Here is a 20,810-nt window from a genome sequence, read left to right as displayed (position 1 = left end):
CTTGTGAGTGTTGGTGGCATCACCATGGACTCCAGTGCTGTTGCTGTGCTTTCCGCTCTTGGGAGTTAGGCCTTTCCCCCCCCTCTGGTCCTGGCAGCACTCCAATGTGATGAGATTGTAGAGATGGGGCGCAGGTACTCTGACACTTTCTTACACTCTCTACTATATAAAAGAAGAAAATTCCGCTAGAATTAAACATCACATTACCCACTCTTTTTTAAAAAAATGGAACTTAAAAAAAAATCTGTCCTTTTTCATGACAGCCATTATATTTCAGCACGTAGTTTGAATGCTGGATTTGCCACTTTTTTTTCCATTAAGACTCCTGTCCTTTTAAATACAGAATGAGTGGAAGAAATTCAAATGTAGAAATCATCTGCATCATCATAGGAAGTGGAAATCAATGGGCTGTTGAATTTTCCTTGTCATTCAGGCATTGCCTTCCTAAGCACAGCTATTCCTTTCTCAGTGCATTCCATCTCAATGGTGCCTCTGGTACCTCTCTGCTTAGGACTCAAAAGGGTACCTCTGCTTAGCACTACGCTGTAAGTCATACGAGCCCTGGTGAGAAAGACTGGCCACCGTAGCTCAGATTAAGGGAAGAGTCCGAAACTGGTGAAACACGTGATATTGAACAACATAAAACAGTATTTTAAAATGTTTTATTTGTTTTGTTTACTGCTGTAGGTAAGAAGTCATTCCATAGAATACATTAAGAAAACCCAAACCACCTTTCAGGAGACTGAGGCTAGGAGTTCAAACCCATTTGGTCTTTAGAATAACTAGGGGAATATTTTACAATATGTAAACCTGAAAGTGTGGTTATACATTTCTGGTTATGATTATAAAGGGAATCACATGCAAAGCTCATAAATTTCTTCTGATCACATACTCTAAATCTCATGAACAAACAATACATTACTTTCCACTGAGGAATGTCTTTATGCTTTGACATAGGAAAGTGGAGGAAGATATGCACACATAGGCTTCCCTGGACCAGAGGAGTTTGCCTGAATAAGCAAAGAAAAAGGATCTTGCTTGTAAAGAAGTAGCCCCAACGGATAAGACAGAGAATTCAGAATCAATTTGCTTCTTTTAACATTATAACATCCTGGGTTTACTTACTGTTGCTCGCAAAGATAATCCATGCTATTATTAAATTCTATTTAACTTATGCTATTATTATTCAGGGGAGACAACCTTGCCAAAGAAGAGAACGCTCTGGGTTTTATTGTGTCTAATGAAGAACATGAATGGGTGGTCAGCTTTAAACTCAGGAAGAATGTTTGCACTCACTGGAACTACTGTTACTCCTGTAGCGCCTGCAGCCTCTGTACCTTCCTCATTGACTTCTACGTAAGCTTGATGAATGACCTTGGATACAACCAGTGGTCCATTTGCCATGCCAGTTAAATTAGCCTTCCCTGGAGAGAAAACATCTACCATTCCTAAACCCGCTAAAATCTCCTTGAGAATATATTTTTCTTCCAGCTTGAACTTTGGAAGAAAAACTTTTATCTCTTGCTTCTTCATGTTTGATGAGCAGGTCCATTGTTGTAACTTGGCGTAGGTGAGATCCTTGGCAACCTGTCAATTAAAAAGAAGAACACAAAATAAGTGCTCGTTAAAAATATAGTTTAAGAAATTGGGGGTGGGGAGCATTAGGCATTTGATTTTAAAACGTGAGAATTTATTTACAGAAAAGTTTTTGTTTGGGAAAAATGCTTTGATAAAGCTTTCAACTGAGTTGTGAAATTTTTTTTTAAAAAGCAGAGCTTTCTTGAAAAATATTCTCTGGAAATGTCAAATAATTAATGTCACTGTTAAACTATTACATTTGAATAGGCCGGCTGAGAATCAGGATGCAAACAGCTCCCTGCTGATTGTTTGTCTACTTTGGGATCCTTTTATCTTTATTGTGTTCAGCACAATGGGAAAGCCAAATCTTGGAAAAGAGCACAAAAAATTTCTTAATTACTGAGTTATCATTACAATGTTACAATTATAAAATAAAAGTTGCATGACTTTAAAAAGTCCTTTGAGTATAGAATCAATTCAAATAATTCCTTGGTTTTACAAGTTCTATTAAAATATGGGGGTGGGGGTGGGCGGTTAGTTGCATTTTTAATGTATCAGTTCTCTTACAAAGCAAATTATCAGAAATACCCCTGTTGCTATTCTCCATTGCAGAGCTCGTTAACAATAATGTATTAACAACATTAGGAATCAGATCACATTACCTGGTCCACAGTTCCTTTGTCCCCTGGTAGCAAAATGATCATACTGAGATCATGGTTATCATAGGGCAGTTCAAGCACTTTAATATTTGGGTTTTTTATTTCAGCCCAATTAAATTCATGTTCCATAAACATCATTTGGACATTTTTGCTCTGATTCTGTAATAAATAAAACAACCACTATGCTGAGAGTATGCTACAAGTAGAGTTAAAAGTGGCAATTTGACATTTCATCTAAAAAGCAAAATAACTACAATTCTGCAGTTCACTCTTTGCTTGTATTACATTAAATATGTGACAAAAAGGCACTCCCGGAGCGCGCCTGCGCGCTTACCCGGGTGCCTCCGTTTGCACGCATGCACGGAGGGAGAGTGGACGGCTTTCCCGGGCATCCGGGTGCTTGGCTGGGGCGGGGCTTGAAGCCGTTATAGGCTTACCCCGCCTTTCCCCTCCGTGCAGTCCTCGGGGAAGCTCGTTGACGGAGGACGTGCGGCCGCGACTCGCTCGTTGGGCCGCGTCGGGCCCGCTCTCCTCGGCCGGCAGCTGCTCGGCTGGGCTGCTCCGGCTTTCTTCGGCCGACGGGAGTCGGCGCGGCTCTGCCGTGGGCTGTTGTTCAGCCCTTGTTGTGTCGGCCTTGTCATTGGGGCTTCTCCCCGAGGTTTGGCGCTCCGGGCGGGTTCCCGTCGGTGGAGCTTTGCGCCGGGAGCCCTTAGGTGGCGGCGCGGCTTTTTTTTTTTTTTTTTGTCTGGCCTGGCTGCTGGGTCCTTGCCGCTGCGCCGCATTTTTTCCTCCCTTCTGGAGGCTTTTGACTGCGGATAAGTCGGGCCTTTGGGGGGAAGGGGTGTTAGGGGTTTGTATCCCACTCTCCAGGGGCTTTCCTTGCTTGGGGTCTTTCTCCCTGTGTTCCCCCGGGCTTCATAACGTCTCAACTGCCACGGGGTGGTAACCCCCCCCTTCTTTTCGTTTGGGCGGTGGGTTCCAGGAGGGGCTGTGACTTGAGGGCATTCCCTCATTTGCGGTGGCTTTGAGTTACGTGCCCTTCTGAGCTACCTTTTCCAAGCTGCCCGTTTAGGGAGCTGGGGGCAATTGATTTGGCTTAGGGTCCTTGGCTGTTCCAGGACCATGCCTCCTAAAAAGGGGGTGGGCACTAGTAAGGGCAAACAGCCCGCCCGGCGCCCTATTGCCAAGCGACCATTGCCTGCGTCCTCCTCGGACGAGGAGGAGGTAGAGTCGGCCCGGCAGGAGATTTTGGCCAAATTGGCCGCTCTGGAAACCGCCCGAGGTGGCTCTTCCAGGCAGGCGAGTGGGAGTAGGGCTGGCAGGGTTTCGAAGAGAGTTTCACAGGCCACCTTTCAGCGGGAGGTCCTTACACGTCTCTCTGCTTTGGAAGGTCCAATAGGTGGCGTTGATGGTGGCGGAATGAATCGGCACGAAGACCTGGGGGCTGCTGGGAGTGCTGCGCACGTTGAGGAGGAGGTTGCTGAAGTGGCTGAGATCCCTCCGATCGCGGTTGCAGTGGATCAGCCCGAGCTGGAGGGTAAGTCTCCTGCACCACTTACATCACACTCTTGGCCCTGGGGGCCAGTTGGCACAGCTGCCAGCCCGGCCAGTTGGGGATCGCAGTTTGTGCATGCCCCTACTGTTGGGTCGGCTGTTTGGCCTGGGCACTCTTACCAGCCGCAGTTGGTTGGTGCGGGACAATGGCAGCCTTGGGGTCAGCAGGTTCCTCCAGTTCAGCAGGGGTTTGTGCCCTCCTGCTCTACTCCGGGCACGGCTTCGGCCTCTGCTGGTGCTGGCTTGGGTGTGCAACCTTTTGCGCAACCCCAATGCCTCTGGCCTCATTATCAAGTTGGCCCTTACTATCAGCCTACTCCGTTGGGGGCTTTGCCCTACAGGGCTACTCCGTTCGGAGATGCAGCTCTCCCATTGGGAGATCATCTGACCCCAGCCACCAGGGACAAGATACTCCGGGGCGAGTTTGTCGATGTCTTTACCCTTCTTTTCCGGGAGCTGGAAAAGAAGGATAAGGAGGACATGGACGATCGCGACAAGGAGAGACTTAAAAGGCGCAAGGTGGACCGTACATGGTCCAATTGGCTGCCTGGCATGCTGATTTACGCCGGGGTTATTGCCCGGGCTCAACCCCAGCGGGCGGCACCCTTGTTTCAATATATTGATATTGTTTTCAGGGGATATACGGACTTCGTCGGTGCTGCTTGGATGCAGTACGACGAAGAGTTCCGCATGCGCGCTGCTGCCGACCCCACTTTACCTTGGGACCGGATCCATCAGCAGCTATGGTTGCAGTTGATGGCCCCGGCCAAGCCCAATTTGGGCGATAGGGCGGATAGCGGGCATTTGTTGCACAAACTTAACACCCCTGCTGGTACCCGCGCCTCAGCGGGGCAGTCGGTTCAGCCCCGACTGCTTTGTTGGGACTTCGCATATCAGGGTGTGTGTTCCAGGAAGGGGTGTGGGTTTAAGCACGAGTGCCCAAGGTGCAGGGGTTCCCACCCCTTTTCCGCCTGCCCTCGCCCCAAGCCTCGGGGGGGAGGTAAGCGCCCTGGAGGCGGGTCAAGTCAGCCAGCTGTTGATAAGGGGCCCTACCCCCATAAATCTGAAGGCTCTGGCTAGAGTCTTGCGGGGATACCCCGACCACGCATCCGCGCTTTACTTGTTGGATGGTTTTACACATGGTTTTCGTATTCCCTTTCAGGGCCCTCGGGCCCCCTTCATGTCGTCAAATTTGCGTTCAGTGAACGGCTTGGAGGAGGTTGTTCGGCTTAAAATTTCCAAGGAATGTGCCGAGGGGCGGGTTTTAGGCCCCTTTGCGGTTCCTCCTGTGCCTAACTTGAGGGTGTCCCCTCTGGGGGTTGTGCCTAAGAAGGCAGCTGGTGAGTATCGATTGATACATCACCTGTCCTTTCCCCGAGGGGACTCAGTTAACGATGCCATTCCGGATCATCTGTGTACTGTTCGGTACACGTCCTTTGACGAGGCTGTTAGGATGGTGAAGCGGAATGGTCTGGGTGCGGAGATGGCTAAATGCGACATCAAGTCTGCATTTCGCCTTCTTCCTGTTCACCCTGGGGACTTCGAGCTGCTAGGTTTTTCCTTTGATGGCCGATTTTATATGGATAGGGCACTCCCTATGGGGTGTTCTGTTTCCTGCGCAGCCTTCGAGAAATTTAGTTCATTTTTGGAGTGGGCCTTGCGTCAGAGGCAGCGATGCCATGACTCCGCCCACTACCTTGATGATTTTATTTTTTGTGGACCCCGTGGAACGGGCCAATGCGCCCGGTTGCTGGCGGGCTTCATGGCCTTGGCGGATGAGCTCGGGGTCCCCCTGGCCCATGAAAAGACTGAGGGTCCCGTTCAGGTCCTTACGTACCTGGGGATTGAGATTGACACTGTCTCGCAGACCTTTCGTTTGCCATTTGTTAAGGTGGTTGATTTGCGGATGCGCTTGGCAGCGCTTCTGGGCAAACGTAAGGCTTCCCTCCGCGAGCTGCAACAGCTCGTAGGTCACCTGAACTTCGCATGTAAGGCGGTGGCGCCGGGAAGGGCCTTTTTGAGGCGCCTGTGTGACGCCATGTCGGGGCTACGTCTGCCCCACCATAGAGTTAGGCTGTCGCTAGGGATCAGGGAAGACCTTAAAGTTTGGGAGGACTTTCTCTCGTCCTTTAATGGAGTTCTGATGTGGCGGGAGGAGCTGTTGCTAGAGGCAGAGCTGCGGGTGGCATCGGATGCCTCCGGGGCTACGGGCTTCGGTGTCTTTTTTCGGGGTCATTGGTGCGCTGAATCCTGGCCAGCAGCTTGGCATGCTCGGAGCATCACCAAGGATTTAACGTTTTTGGAATTTTTTCCAATCTTGGTGGCACTATGGTTGTGGGGAGGCGAGCTTGCAAACCATGCTGTCCACTTTTGGTGCGACAACATGGCTGTGGTTCATGTGATCAACTCCCTTTCAGCCAGATCGCCTAGGGTCATGCGATTGGTCAGGCCATTCACGCTCCGTTGCCTTCAGCTTAACATTCTCTTCAGGGCACGACATGTTCCCGGTATTGATAATGGTGTGGCGGACGCTCTGTCTCGCCAGCAGATGGAGCGGTTTCGTCAGCTTGCCCCCGAGGCCGATCCCATGCCATCCCTGATGCCTCTGGAGTTGTGGAGTCTTGGAGGGACGAAGTTCACAGAGCCATCCGTTTAGCCATCGCCCCTAGCACAAGAAGGTCGTATGATCGCGCTGTGCGGCAGTTTGTGGGCTTCCGATTGGAGGCTGGCTTGGAGCAGACCTGGCCTATTCCAGTGGAGCACCTCATGGAATTTTGCGTTAATAGGAAGTTAGGCGGCCTCTCTGTGAAGTCCATTAGAGGGCTTTTGGCTGCCCTAGCCTTTGTTAGCAAGGCTCGGGGTTTCCAGGAGGTGACCGGGGATTTTAGGCTGCGCAAAATGCTGGAGGGTTGGTCTCGTGAGGCAGGTTTTCGGCCTGACGCCAGGCAGCCTATTTCTCCATCCATCCTTAAGGGGTTAGGTGACACTTGGCAGTCAGTATGCTCTTCTGACTACGAAGCCGCGCTTTTTCACGCTGCTGCGCTCACGGCCTTCTTCGGGGCCCTCAGAATTGGGGAGTTGGTGGCCCAGTCCCGTACGGACCCATCACAGCGTGCGCTGTTGGTGCAAGATGTCCAGTTTGCTGGGGATGCAGTTTCACTCCGGATCAGAAGGTCCAAAACCGACCAGCACTGCAATGGGTCTGTGGTTCAGCTCGGGTCTTGTGTTGACACTGAGTTGTGCCCGGTGCGTGGGTTGCGCTTGTATCTTGAGAAGCGTGGTTCTGGCGAAGGTCTCTTATTTCGCCATTGTGATGGGTCCCCTCTGACTCGGTACCAGTTTTGGTCAGTTACCGAGAAGGCTTTGGGTAAGCTTGGTCTTGTGGGTTTCAAGTTCTGTACCCATTCATTTAGAATAGGGGCGGCTTCTACAGCTGCTGCGATGGGCTACCCTGAAGCAGCCATTCGCAAGGTAGGGCGGTGGCGGTCGGCGGCATACCGTGGGTATGTCCGTCCTCTGCCTGCCCCGTGATGATATGTGCTGATTGTGCCTTTCTTCTTCAGGTGCTGTGGTTCGCCGTGGGAGGTGTCGGATCCTCATCTGCGGGCACAGCATGATTTTCTGGGCCGCCCATCAGGCTAAGAGGACGCATTTGGGGTCCCAGCTTGGCCTCAGTCGATGGGCGCAGATTGAGTGGCAGGGCCGTCGGGGCCTGCGGTGGCCGGGCCTGTTGCCTCTCTTGTTCGAGGGACGGTGTGCACCTCCCCCGCATTTCTTAGTGATACATTTAGGTGGGAATGATTTAGGTTGGGTCAAAGGAAAGGCCCTTACGCTGCAGGCACAGGCCGATTTGAAGTTTATCAGGCAGCGTTGGCCGGGAGTCCTGATAATGTGGTCTGCCATCCTCCCACGTCGTGTGTGGAGGGAGGCTTTGGATCATGAAGGGGTCGAACGGGCTAGGCGTAAGGCCAATAAGGCCATGTTTAAGGCTTTGGGTGCGGGGCTGGGGGTCTATTTACCCCATCCCCAGATTAGGGACACATATGCTGACCTCTACCGGGGAGATGGTGTCCACCTGTCCTGTCGGGGCAATGAGATATTTTTGGATAACTTGCGGCAAGGGTTGTGGTTAGCCCTGCAGGAGATGTGGGGCGTTAGGGCCTAAGCAGAGGCTTGGCCCTAACGGTGGCAGGTTAGCCGGGGTAGGCAGAGCGGGCTGGTGAGCACCCGGTGGCACATCCCCATTGGTGGGGAATGGGGGTCTGTCTCGGATCGGCTGGCGGGCTTTACGGCTGCCAGCTGAGAGGGCAGACTGCCCTTGGGACCCCCTGGAAAAGGCCTTCCCTCGGGCTTTACGGCTGGGGTGTATGGCGCTTTGAAGGGGGGAACCATTCGCCTGGCCGGCTGGGTTACAGCCATGCATTGCATGGCTCGCGCCTAGGGCAGGGGGTTGCTCGCCCATGCAGTATGAGGAGCTGGTCAGAGTGACCTTCTCGCTCGAACTGTACCGCTAGTTACACCCTTGCCATTACTAGTTCCTAGTTTAAAATTAGATTTGTTTGGTCAATAAATGGCCCTGTTTCACCCAAGCCTTGTGTCCGTCTCTTCTTTCCGAATATGGGGGCAAAAAGGCACTCCCGGAGCGCGCCTGCGCGCTTACCCGGGTGCCTCCGTTTGCACGCATGCACGGAGGGAGAGTGGACGGCTTTCCCGGGCATCCGGGTGCTTGGCTGGGGCGGGGCTTGAAGCCGTTATAGGCTTACCCCGCCTTTCCCCTCCGTGCAGTCCTCGGGGAAGCTCGTCCCGCCCTCCGCGCCCCTGGTTTTGGCAGTACAGGTATATCCGGTCGCTGGTCAGGGCCAGGTAGGAATTTTTTCGCCTCTCACCGGATTGGCCGTTGGTGAGAGGTGTTTTTCGCCTACCTTGTACTGCCAAGTTTGTGGGAGGTTGGTTACTGTTTATGTTGAGTTGGCAGGTTAGCCGGGGTAGGCAGAGCGGGCTGGTGAGCACCCGGTGGCACATCCCCATTGGTGGGGAATGGGGGTCTGTCTCGGATCGGCTGGCGGGCTTTACGGCTGCCAGCTGAGAGGGCAGACTGCCCTTGGGACCCCCTGGAAAAGGCCTTCCCTCGGGCTTTACGGCTGGGGTGTATGGCGCTTTGAAGGGGGGAACCATTCGCCTGGCCGGCTGGGTTACAGCCATGCATTGCATGGCTCGCGCCTAGGGCAGGGGGTTGCTCGCCCATGCAGTATGAGGAGCTGGTCAGAGTGACCTTCTCGCTCGAACTGTACCGCTAGTTACACCCTTGCCGTTACTAGTTCCTAGTTTAAAATTAGATTTGTTTGGTCAATAAATGGCCCTGTTTCACCCAAGCCTTGTGTCCGTCTCTTCTTTCCGAATATGGGGGCAAACAGTTATTAGCATTCCCAATGCCAGGTGTCAATGCTCCTTCTAATGTAAGTAGTAGTGATATCAATACGGAAGATTGAGCTTTCTCTGTTCCTACAACATTATGGTGGGACAACTGCTTTCCTCAGAGTGAAAAATTACACAACATTGGAAGAAAAGCAAAAAGGAGATCATGGAGCCAGAGACTGACAAAACTTAGATGTGAACACACAAACACTTCTCGAGATTTCACCATGGCCCCAGCAAATGCAGTTCAGGACCATAGCAATATAACTACGAGAGTTTCACAGAGAGCTAGGGCTCAGTACAAGTTTCTATAGTAGAAGAGCTGCATTCAAATTCAGTAGCACCTTAAAGACCAACAAGATTTTCTGGGTATAAGCTTTTGAAAGTCAAAGCTCTCATCATCAGATACAAAGGTATCTGATGAAGGGAGCTTTGACTCTTGAAAGCTTATACCTGGAAATCCAGTTGGTTTTTAAGGTGCTACCGGACTCAGCTGCTGCTCTTCTTCTGCAGATCAACTCAGCTACCCACCTGAAACTTTCTACAGCATCATTCCATAGCTCACTAGGATCCTGACTAGTAGTGGAGAAACACTTTTGGCTACTTGATTGCTAGCCCTGATAATGAATGCAGTTTCCTTGTATGATTTCTCTTTTTAATGACTCGTATGACTTTCCAGTCTTCTGCCTCCCACGAACTTCCTGTACAGGCCCATATTCTTCTTGCCTATCTTCCGGACTGAAGCTACATTAGAGAGGCCACCATCCCCAAGTCTACTGGCAGTGGCCCCCTTGGGATCTATGTTTTGAACAGATACTAACAAAATCTTTCAACCAAGAAAAAGTAATAGTTCATTAAACTCTCCCGACTGACACGATGTGTTGCTTGGCCAGTGCCCAGCAAATTCAAGAGGTCATTTATTATTTCGGAGACTGAAAAATGTCTTTGTCCACAAGTTTCTTGCTATACCTGGCTTATCCAAAAAGGTTTTTCCTTTGTGTCAGTTTTCTTAAATTCTCTTTTCCACTTTCCTTTAAAGTATATGGCATTCACCAAGACCAAGACAACTGATACGTCAATAGAGCCAGAAGCAAGAAGGTCCTTGATTTTACCTTTTGAAAGTAAATGCAAGGGGAAAAATATTTTTAGGCTATTAAGTATTTTATATCATTTACTCATACGATGTTTAGCAGTATTAGAAAGGACTATATAATATTTTAAAATGATCCCAAAGCTACAAAGAACCTCCATTTTTTCTCTTTTTTCATAAACTGAAGGAGAAGGTTGCTCAGTTATTGACTCAGATAGTTTAATATCAAAAGAGAAAATATACTGACATGTATCCAGCTATCTTCAGACTTCCCAAAATGGGACTATCCTCCTTCCCCCTCTTGCTGCAGACCACAGGGGCCAGTAAACTCTAATAATAATAACAATAATAACATTTAATTTATATACTGTCCTTCAGGACAACTTAACACCCACTCAGAGCTGTTTATAAAATGTCTTATTATTATCCTCAAATCATTCACCCTGTGAGGTGGGTGGGGCTGAGAGAGCTGGCTCAGGAAGAAAAGAAGGGGGTCAGTAGCAAGAGGGGGCAAATTAGTGGAAAATGCTGCCCACTTATTCAGAAACAGATGCCAGTCTATCTGAGGATTCTCGTGGTTAGATACATTCCACTGAGCATTTCTAGTTTGTCCTCCTAATAAATTCACTCTAAGTTAAATTAATTTGTAGCCTCTAACCATTTGTTTGACTCTCGACCCAGGAATTAATCTTCTTTCTTGTTGCCTCAAGAGCATGCTGAAAATCAACTCTTTCAAGATCAGCACCATACATCTCCTTCGTGCAATGTAAATATTTCTGCACATAATTAAAGGAAACAGTTGTAAATTAACGGTTGTCGTCATATGCAGTGAAGGAGAAATTGCCACTTTAAAAAAAATTCATTTGCTTAATTAAAAACTTTTCTATGCCACCTTTCCATGAAACCTGCTTGATAAAATGAGTTAAAGATTAACAAACGTATCAACACAGCATTTTTTAAAAAAACAAGTCAGATTATAAGCATAAGCATAATATAAAATAACAGGTTAAAATGTTTCAAAACAGGCTACAGCAAACAGTAAAAAAAATGTAAAGGTCAATTCCTACTTAAAAGCTTGGGAGGAAGAGAGTGCGGTTGGCACCAGGCAAGTCTCAAGAGGAAAGGCATTTCACAGATGAGGTGCCACTACTGAAGAAGCCCTGTCTCTGCTATTAGCTTTGCATTTTCTGTCTGTCTGTCTAAAACAAAATACAGGAAGGATGGTCCAAGTAAAACAGAAACGTCTGCAAGATGTCTCCAATTTTTGCTGTTTAACACCTGCCTACATGGAAAGTTTTGGAGAAATGAAACATAGATGTTGACTTTTTCTCCAAAATGTTTCTTCATGATCTACATTACAATGGAAGGATTGAGGAATAAGTATGACACTGTTATGCATCTGAACTATGGAATGAAGGCACATTTTCTCATGCAACTACCCCAAGCCTGTACAAATGGTCATCTTCAGAGTTTTCCAGGACCGATGTAGTGCGCCTAGTCAGAGTTTCACCTCTTTCCTCCCCTCCAGCACTATTTTTGCAGTACCAAGGAGGCCACGGATGATCTGCACTCTACAGTACATGGTTAATGGGCTGTACTTACACAGGTTCTATAGGCCTGACAACCTGAACTGCTGATCACTAGAAAATGGGCTTAGTTGTTCATGTTCCAGAAAGGAACAAATGCAAAGGTTATGGACCCCAAAAGTTGCTTCTTATTAGAATTTTTTCACAAGATGGCATCTTATACTGGCATCTGAGACTCACAAAAGAGACTAATACTAGCTTTCATGTACCCTAGGCCTGAGATTTCTCCTTGTATTTATAATCTATCTTGTAGCTTTGATCGTTACTGGTGGGTAGCAGTGACCACTCATATACTGTGCATACATGCTGTAGATATATATACAGGGCAAGCATGGTTCAAAATTCAGGAAAAGGTAGTCATGAATTCATTGCTTAATTAATACACTTGTATGCAGCATATTTAGGTTGGATAGTGTCTTTATGGACAAGAAATACAGTGTAACCCTAAGCCAATTTACTCCCTTCTAAATCGATTGAAATCAATGACTTAGAAGGGTGCAACTCTGCTTAGGATGTCACTGAAAGACATATATATCCACAGGAAAAGATGAAGAAGATCCAGCTAGTAATTCCTTAATGAAACTAGCAGGGCCACTAATTCTCAAGGAAGTCCCCTTGCTTTCAGTGAAACTTATTTTGACTAACTTTGGCTGTATTAGCAATCATATTATTTTTTTTAAAAAAAATATTTCTACCAAATTCATTAATCTTGTGCTAGTCATCAACCAACCAATCACAGATAGCGGCAGAGAGAGAGATGGGAACATTGTTCTTTACCTGATGGAATTCGTAGCGCTGTTCTCCATACAGCCTGTTGGCAATGCTCAGAGCATAGTTTTTGGTGTGCTGATTGATGGCTGCCAAGAGTTCCTTGAACTGAGGATGTGGTCCTCCAGGTTTATCACACTGAGCTCCTGCAGCCTTCAAGAAGCCAAAGATAGTTCAGCAAAACAGTCTGAGACTGAGCGCTTATGAAAACCGCTGCCTCTAACCCACGTTTATGTTCATTTTCTGCAAGATTTTTCAAAAAGACTTCTATTTTTTCTGATGATATTTGCTATTACATTGCATGCTCCCCTAAACCCTTCATTGAACTTCAGAGAAAAGATATATTTTCTGGAAAATGTCAAGAAGTGGGGTGGGGACCATGATATTAACAGAACTCCTGGTCTTGGTTTCATTGTAGTTTGATATAGTAGTAATCTTCACCTTCTTTAGAAAGATTACAGGAGAAGAGGGCCCTAAGTGAAGCCAGGACTCAGCAAGGTGCAGTCTATGAGCACAAGCAACAGAAAAAGGAATGCAAGGCTCACATCCTCAGGGCCAAACTACAAGTGACGAATGATACTTGAACGGCAAGTGTATTCCTCCCTGTTCACTTGCCCTCCATTTGCTCTCCACTCAATCCACTTGCCGTTCAAGTGTCATTTGTCACTTGAGGGTGGAATGGCAGGTGTGAGCTTTACTACCAGTGTTTTCTTTTTTAACCTGAAAAACAGTCACTGAGGCTGTCTGAAGTTACCCATTCTATCTGTTTTTCACCTCCAAAATGCAACCCCTCCCAGATACTTTTGCCTAATGAGGAGATGTGGATTCCCATTTATTTTCCCTGTGACGCAAAAATTGTCTTGTGAAGGTTGAATGGGAGGTAGAACTCTCATAAACAGGAACACGATGTGCCTTTCTTCAAACCCATCCCTCCCCTGTCTCTCTCATTGGATATTTCCATCTGTGGGGCTGTTTCAGGTCTTCAAAAAAAGAACAATATGTCGGGTAGTGAAAATTACTACAGAGGCTTAACATCATGTTGTTTTGTCCCAAGAAGGACACTCACAGTGCAATCCTGAAGCACAGTATATAAATTGAACGTTGTTCTTGTTATTATTAATATAAGAGCCAGTTTGGTGTAGTGATTAAGAGCAGCTGGACTCTAATCTGGTTTGACTCCCCACTCCTCCGCTTGAAGCAAGCTGGGTGGCCTTGTGCTAGTCACAGCTTCTCAGAGCTCTCTCAGCCCCACCTGCCTCACAGGGTGATTGTTGTGGAGATGATAATAACATACTTTGTAAACTGCTCTGAGCGGGTGTTGTCCTGAAGGGCAACATATAAATCAAATGTTGTTGTTGTTATCATTATTATGTTTGGGAATTCTCTAACATTTTGTGAATTTTCCAGATCTATATTCCACCCCCCCCACACCCGTTCAAACAGTGACACATAGTAATCTTACAGGTGAACTGGCACTGCTTCCAGATCCAGTGATCTTGTCAAAGTGAAGAGTCTGCAACATAAAAGAGAGGGTGACGGTTTATATTTGTGATCCATGAACCCTGTTTCAGTCCAACTCAATTCAATTAGATGCAACATTGTTGTGGAAATGTCCTTAACACTATATGGAAATGTCCTTGATACTCCCAGTACTGATTGTACTAATCTCATGCTATGTAATCCGCCTTGAGTCTCAATAAGAAAGGCGGACTATAAATGACATAAATGAATAAAATAAATAAATTAGCTTTTCCCCACAGCTTCCCAAGCTTTGTTTGTTCCACCCTAAAGTGGTCTCATGAGGAGGCAATGCTTAGGAATCTCTGTCAGTTGACTAAGAAGTTGATGGAGTTGTTCCATCTAAATAGATGAAGCATAAGCTTTCATCTTCGGGCGTATGTCAAATGTGCTGATTTTTTAGCAGTTGACTTGAAATCCGCAACCAGCTAGCCCTGCATTTGGGATCAGATGTCACTTTCCTAAGCCCCTGGTCTCCTGTTCAGCCCTCTCCTCTTAACTCTTCTCCCTTGTTGAGTTGCTTTGCTGAGATGCTGCTGATTCTTCCACAGCTACATGCCCAGTTGCCTTGCTCTTCTCAATTACTTGCAGACTGTATATCTCCATGCAACTGTTTACACATCAACATATTTGTTAAACAACTCTCTGCAACACAGAAGGTTTGGGAACATGTTCTAGGCATTGCAGAGATAACTACTGATTGGTAGGCAGAGAAGCTTGGATGCTGTTATTAATCTTTTCATTGAGGAGCCTCAATAAGCTTCCTAATAAACTCTGGAGGCCTTGGAACACAGCTTCAGCATCACTTCTCTTTTTCTGAGTTTAAGGCTTTCACTTCCCATATCCCTCCTCTTTGCTAGACTGTCTTTGGGCCAAGCTACACATGACGAAAGACACTTGCCTGGCAAGTGGATTGAGTGGAGGGCAAGTGAACAGGGAGAAATACACTTGCTGTTCAAGTGTCATTCGTCATGTGTAGCTTGGCCCTTTGTTAGAGCCATGGTAGACCCTTTCTATGTTGCACAAAGAATGCCCGTTTGATGCCTTCTTTGCTAGGGACATTTTCTTATTTATTGTGCATTCTTAACATCAAAACAAATACCTTTAGTCTGACACAGTCGTAAAAATTAGTATTCCAATGCCCTACAGATAAAATCCAGGTTCTAATGCTTTTTGCACATTTTTCGTATAACTGAATGTATTTCATGTCAAAGAATTCTTGGAAAGTGAGATGGTAAAAGACCACTCAGGAAGAGGAGGTATTGGCAAGAAGAGAGTCCACATGATTTCAGGGAAATGTTTCTATACATCATGCCTACATGGAGAGGGCCCCAATGGGAAGCATTTCCTGATATTTTCCATGCAGCTGGGATAATGTGGAAATTGGAAGTTAGAACAATGATCTGACACTTTAAATGGGTTACAGTGATGGCTTACAGAAAAGGAGATACTTACCTTTTCCATCTGCTTCGCAGTGTCACCTTTGGCACCAAGAAGAACCATGCCCGAAGCTGCTGAGATGCTCAGTGGGGAGTAGAAGACATTTTTGTTGGGATTCTCTTTGATCAATATTTTGCAAAGATCGACAGCAAACTCGGTATTTGCCTCAACGAGGGTGCCCATGGTGGAGGTGATGATACCTGGGACAAAAGAATCAGATTAGTCCCCTTTGTAGCTTTGTTATTATTATTATTCAGCCTTTTGCAACGAAGAGCGAAGGGTACATAAAAAGCATCCTATCAAATATCTAGTCAACGTGGTCACAACTAGCTTATGCTGTCCTAGTAAACTATTTCTTTAAAAACATTTTTAAAAGGATGTTTAATCTCCTAGTAGGTCTGTTTGTACTTAACACAGAATTAATTGCAATTCCAAACAATATAGCAATGTTTTACTCTCTGGATAAACCCACGCATACTCACTCAGAAATTGACAGCTCAGCCCAATGTGTGTTTACTCAGAAGTAAGCCTTACAATGTTCATTTGGGTTTAATACCTGGTAGATGTGTATAGTGTTATGGTGTTAAGATTTAGGGGGAAAGGAACTGAATTTGGAAAAACAACAAGGTTCTCCAGTGTCTCTGTAACCTTCCATGTATTATATTTCATATTGTAAACTCCTCAAGGTAAGGAGGACCTGTTTTTTCTACTGTGACAGAAGAACTTTTAAACTTTAAATAACAACAAAAAGTAATTCAAAAAATTCTCCCAGACAACATGAGGAGAAAATATGGATATACCGGGGAATTGATAGCTAATATAATAAAGCGAAAATGTGTACGAATGAAAATAATGAAAATGAAGAGTACAAATATATTTCAAAACTCCAGTGAACCCCCCCCCACACACACACAAATGTTCTGCCATACCAAACACAATCTGCCCTGAGCCTGCTGGAAATAGGGGGAGGGCGGAATAAAAATCGAAAATAAATTAAATAAAATAAAATAAATAACTGGAAAGTTTCAATCAATCTGCTGTACTCAGTGCTTGGGGTTATAGTGATAAAAGTCTCATATAGGATCACTTGCACTTTACTCCCTCTGCTGAAGGACAACACTGAAGGTATGTATACAAGGCAGCTTTTCAACACAGTACTGTAAGTGCGACATCCAAAAGTTCCAAAAGAAGATGCACAATTCACTCTTGCTTCTTTATTTTCTGTTTCAATATGAATTCACTCTTGGATTCAAATATGTCTTATACAGAGTTAAACCACTGGCTGGTTGAGCTCAGTACTGCATAACTTTACAGACAGTGGGTCTCATAATAAGTCTTAACTCTAATCCAGGAGCCTCCTGCGGAGAAAAGACTTCCTAACACATCCTAACAGACTCCCTTTCAGGGAGATGGCCAGAGATTAAGTCTGTGGCCCTTTTCTTGGAAAGTATATGTTTCACCATGACCCCAATCCCAGGTTACCACCAATTACTTTCCACCAGCTAAACTCAGAGCAGAGAGACATTCCCAAGAACAATAATCTGAAGTTAAAACAGAGGTGAAAGAAGTGAGAAGATTGTTTTACCCAGTTGTCCTATGTCCATTGATGAGAACAACCTTGAAGAATGTTTTTTTCTTTTTCTGGCTTCCTTAATATACAATCACCAACATTCGCAATATCCTTTAGCAACATTGTGGGTTTTCTGCTCAGAAATGTTAACACAGTGACTTTTGAAATTTGTTTGGACATAGTTTTCCAGCTTTTCGTATGGCACAACAGACTCTGTATGCAGGAGCGGTGCCAGGGTTTCCGGCACCCGTGACTGGCCAGTTGGGCGGCTGGGTGTGCGTGCGTGTGCACACACACACCAGCCTGCGTGATGACATCACATGTGATGTCATCATGGGCATGCGCATGAGCCGGCCCAATTGCTGCGGCGGGTGGCTGGGACGACACAGGGGTGGCCTCCCAGCTCTCCCACTCAGTTGCCCTGCGCTACCCCAGACGCCTGCCCGTGGCTGCTGCGCCTGGCCAGGGGCATGTGCTGGCGGCGGTGGCAGCGTGGGGAGGGAGGGCTGGGAGGCTGCAGCTCCGTGGCATGCGCTCCTGCCCCAGTGCCTCCTCCGGCGCCCCCTCCAGCACCCTGCACCCTGAGGCAACCACCTACCTGGCCTCAATGGGTGCTCCAGCCCTGTCTGTATGCTCAGCCCAGAAATTCTTGAATGTGCAGTTTCACCATTTAGAGGAACTGATTATGCTTCTAAATCACTCAGCTTATGAAAACCTCTTTAAAATTGTGGAGGAAGGACAGATGTTAAAAAACACTGTTGATAAACACACAGGGGAACTGAATTCATATGCAGCTGTGAACCGTGATGCAATAATTCACCCTGGTAGTCTTCTACATACATACAGATTATTCCTAAATGCACTGGGGTTTTTTGTTTTTTAAAAAAATATATCAAGGGACTAGCAAGTGCTTAAGAATAACAATGGATTTCCTTCACTGTTTTTCAGGAACTAAGTTAGACACCAGAGTACCTTGAGAAATCATGGAGAAACCCATACTTATCAAGCAAGTTTGTCAGGTTGGTTGCATAGAACAATGCTTTACGATTTCATCCAAGAGAGAGGTGGCAGATTAGTTCTTGCTTGAGGCTCTCTTTTCTTCGAAACACACTTGCTGTTTGCCATTACATTTGTGGTTAATTATAATTGTTTTGAAATTAAAACCAAAAAAAGCATTCCTTTATGCTGGGATGCTGATTCAGGGCACTCAATAATCTTTGTGGCTCTATAGCATACCAATCCCAACTAATCCACATGGAAGGTGCCAGCCAACCTGAGTGGTACGATCTGCATATCCAGCCCAAATGATACTTCAGTCTTCAGTGGGAGAGGGAGAGACCTGCTGTCATCAATGGCTATTTTGCACTAAAATATCAACCACATATTCCCAAAACACCCAAATCTATTTGGCCTGGTCTAGCACAATGAATTTATGGAGTAGATGCTTATAGTAGGGTAGCACAGCTGGTTACAGAAAACTACAGAGCTCGGTCAGAACCAACATTTCTATTTAGACATTTATATATTTCTCATTAGTGCATTAAACTGTAATGGTACTAAAATCTTCACAACTGATGAATTTGCAAGGTGTGTGATCATGGCTTGTATTGACCTGCAACTGATGGCTTCCATTCCAATCCATCAAGGGAGTCTTCCACCTAGAAGCAGGCTTCCACATGCACAACAAGAGTTAAAATCAAAATCCTTCCCCCTCTGCCCCTGGAAAAGGTGTGGGTTTTATGCCTGGAAGTGTCAAAAGTGTAATTCTTGGTACTTGTTTTGATTTGTGGTTTCCATCTTACCATATGACACAAGGGACCACAGCTCAGATATTTTTTCACAATTTTCATATGCAACCTTGAGTTGCACAAGAATTTGTAAGTAGATTCTTTGTTGGGTGAAAGGTAAAAGTAGTCCCCTGTGCAAGCACCAAGTAATTACTGACCCATGGGTGTAAACATGCTTCTAAATCACCCCCTGCAATTGGTTGGATGTGAGTTTTGGTTGACTGGGAGATCACAGCCATTTGAGGCACCAGTTCTGGCATGGAACTAGTTATACAAGAGTAGAAGTTGATCACAGCCATAAGCAACCCCAGAATGTCTTCCATGATCTCATGAGGTTTGCCAAGATCTCAGTTAATGTTTTCCATTGGGTTCTATTATAACTCCCTACTTGGTGCCACTGTTTGGGCTTTATTTGATCTGTGATCTGAAGGCCAGGCTAAGAATTGGATAGAAGACTAGTTTCTTTTCACCCCCCAGTATGAATACCTGGTCATGCCTTTTGGCTTATCTGGCGCCCCATCTGTATACATGTCCATGATCAATGAAGTCCTACATAAATTTTTATACAAGGGAGTAGTCGTGTACCTAGATGACGTTTTAATTTATTCAAAAACAAAAGAACATGTCAAATTAGTTCAGGAGGTATTGACTACGTTAATGTGCCACAAGCTCCCTATAAAACTGTCCAAATGTGAATTCCATAAATCTGAACTAGACTATTTGGGCTACCGTATTTCCAGGCAAGGACTACAAATGGATCCTGCCAATATAGAGGGAAGGGAGATCAAGCAAAAAAACCCACTACTAAATTAGAGTGGGATCAACATTGCCAAGCAGCCTTTGATGAACTCAAGCTGAAATTTACCTCAGAACCCGTCCTACAACACCCAGACGAACACCGACCCTTTATAGTGCAGGTCGATGCCAGCGATGCAGCAATTGGGGGTGTACTTCTACAGAAGGGGGAGGACGGGAAAGCCAAACCATGCGCATATCTTTGTAGAAAATTTACAGAAGCAGAACGGCATTAGAATGTATGGGAAAAGGAAGCCTTTGCCATAAAAGTAGCTCTTACAGTGTGGCGTCACTGGCTTGAAGGGGCTCGGCACCCTTTCGAGATCTGGACAGATCACAAAAACTTGGAAGCCCTCCGAAGTCCTAGACGTCTCAATGCCAAACAACTTCGTTGGGCAGAATTCTTTTCCAAATTCAATTTTACTCTAAAGTTCTTGCCGGGCAAAACTAATTTTTTTAGCGGATGCTCTTTCGCGCATGCCCCAACATCAAAGTAATCAAAGGAAGAAACCATTGATACTGTCTTCACCACCACCCAACTAGGGGGAGTGGTTACCACTCGCAGTCAAACTGCGCAGAAGCAAGAAACCGAAAAGGGGTGGAGAGCAAAAGTGAAAAGCGAAGTGGAAAAAGAAGGGGAGGGAGCGCCCAAAGCAAAAATGTCTCAAACGGAGGACGGAGACTGGGTTAAGGAGAATAAACTGTACATACCGGCTAGTCTCCGAAAGGATGTTTTGCAGTGTTGTCATGATGCCCGCACAGCCGGCCATTTCGGCTATTTAAAAACTCTCCATCTAGTACAAAGGCAATTTTGGTGGCCGGGCATAAGAAAAGATGTGTCCCAATATGTTTTGTCCTGCCCTATTTGCATAAGTGCCAAAACCAGGAAGGGAAAGCCTCCAGGACTTTTACAACCACTAGAAACCCCAAGCAGACCTTGGGAAATGATTTCTATGGACTTTATTACAGATCTCCCTTCCTCCAAAGGCTACTCCTGTATATTAGTGGTTGTAGATCTTTTCTCCAAACAAGCACATTTTATACCTTGCA

At 46.1% G+C, this 20,810-nt stretch overlaps 1 protein-coding gene across 2 annotated transcripts; it reads right to left on the bottom strand.

Moving 5' to 3' along the window:
• Window positions 1-647: 647 nt before the first annotated feature.
• Window positions 648-15,804, bottom strand: LOC129333342 (serpin B4-like). Of its 2 annotated transcripts, XM_054984922.1 has the most exons (7): window positions 15,624-15,804; window positions 14,113-14,163; window positions 12,660-12,803; window positions 10,955-11,072; window positions 10,176-10,318; window positions 2,241-2,396; window positions 648-1,587 (listed from the first exon to the last, which is right to left on the bottom strand). In XM_054984922.1, the coding sequence occupies exons 1-7, from the start codon at window positions 15,789-15,791 to the stop codon at window positions 1,183-1,185; spliced, it is 1,185 nt and encodes a 394-aa protein (XP_054840897.1). In that variant the 5' UTR covers window positions 15,792-15,804; the 3' UTR covers window positions 648-1,182. The 2 variants fall into 2 exon arrangements, with proteins under 2 accessions (XP_054840897.1, XP_054840899.1); XM_054984924.1 differs by lacking the exon at window positions 2,241-2,396.
• Window positions 15,805-20,810: the final 5,006 nt, after the last annotated feature.

This window comes from Eublepharis macularius, chromosome 7, assembly GCF_028583425.1.
Source record: "Eublepharis macularius isolate TG4126 chromosome 7, MPM_Emac_v1.0, whole genome shotgun sequence".
NCBI classification, from domain to species: Eukaryota; Metazoa; Chordata; class Lepidosauria; order Squamata; family Eublepharidae; genus Eublepharis; species Eublepharis macularius.
This window is presented reverse-complemented; position numbering and strand designations above follow the sequence as displayed.

Bases quoted from the DNA above. Each gene is read 5' to 3' on its own strand.
- LOC129333342 (XM_054984922.1), bottom strand. From the start codon at position 15,791: ATGGGCACCCTCGTTGAGGCAAATACCGAGTTTGCTGTCGATCTTTGC. The intron at 12,804-14,112 runs GTAAGATTACTA...GGCTTCTTGAAG, and splicing joins GAAGCAGTGCCAGTTCACCT to GCTGCAGGAGCTCAGTGTGA. The intron at 2,397-10,175 runs GTATAGCAAGAA...TATTTATTACAG, and splicing joins AACCTTTTTGGATAAGCCAG to AATCAGAGCAAAAATGTCCA.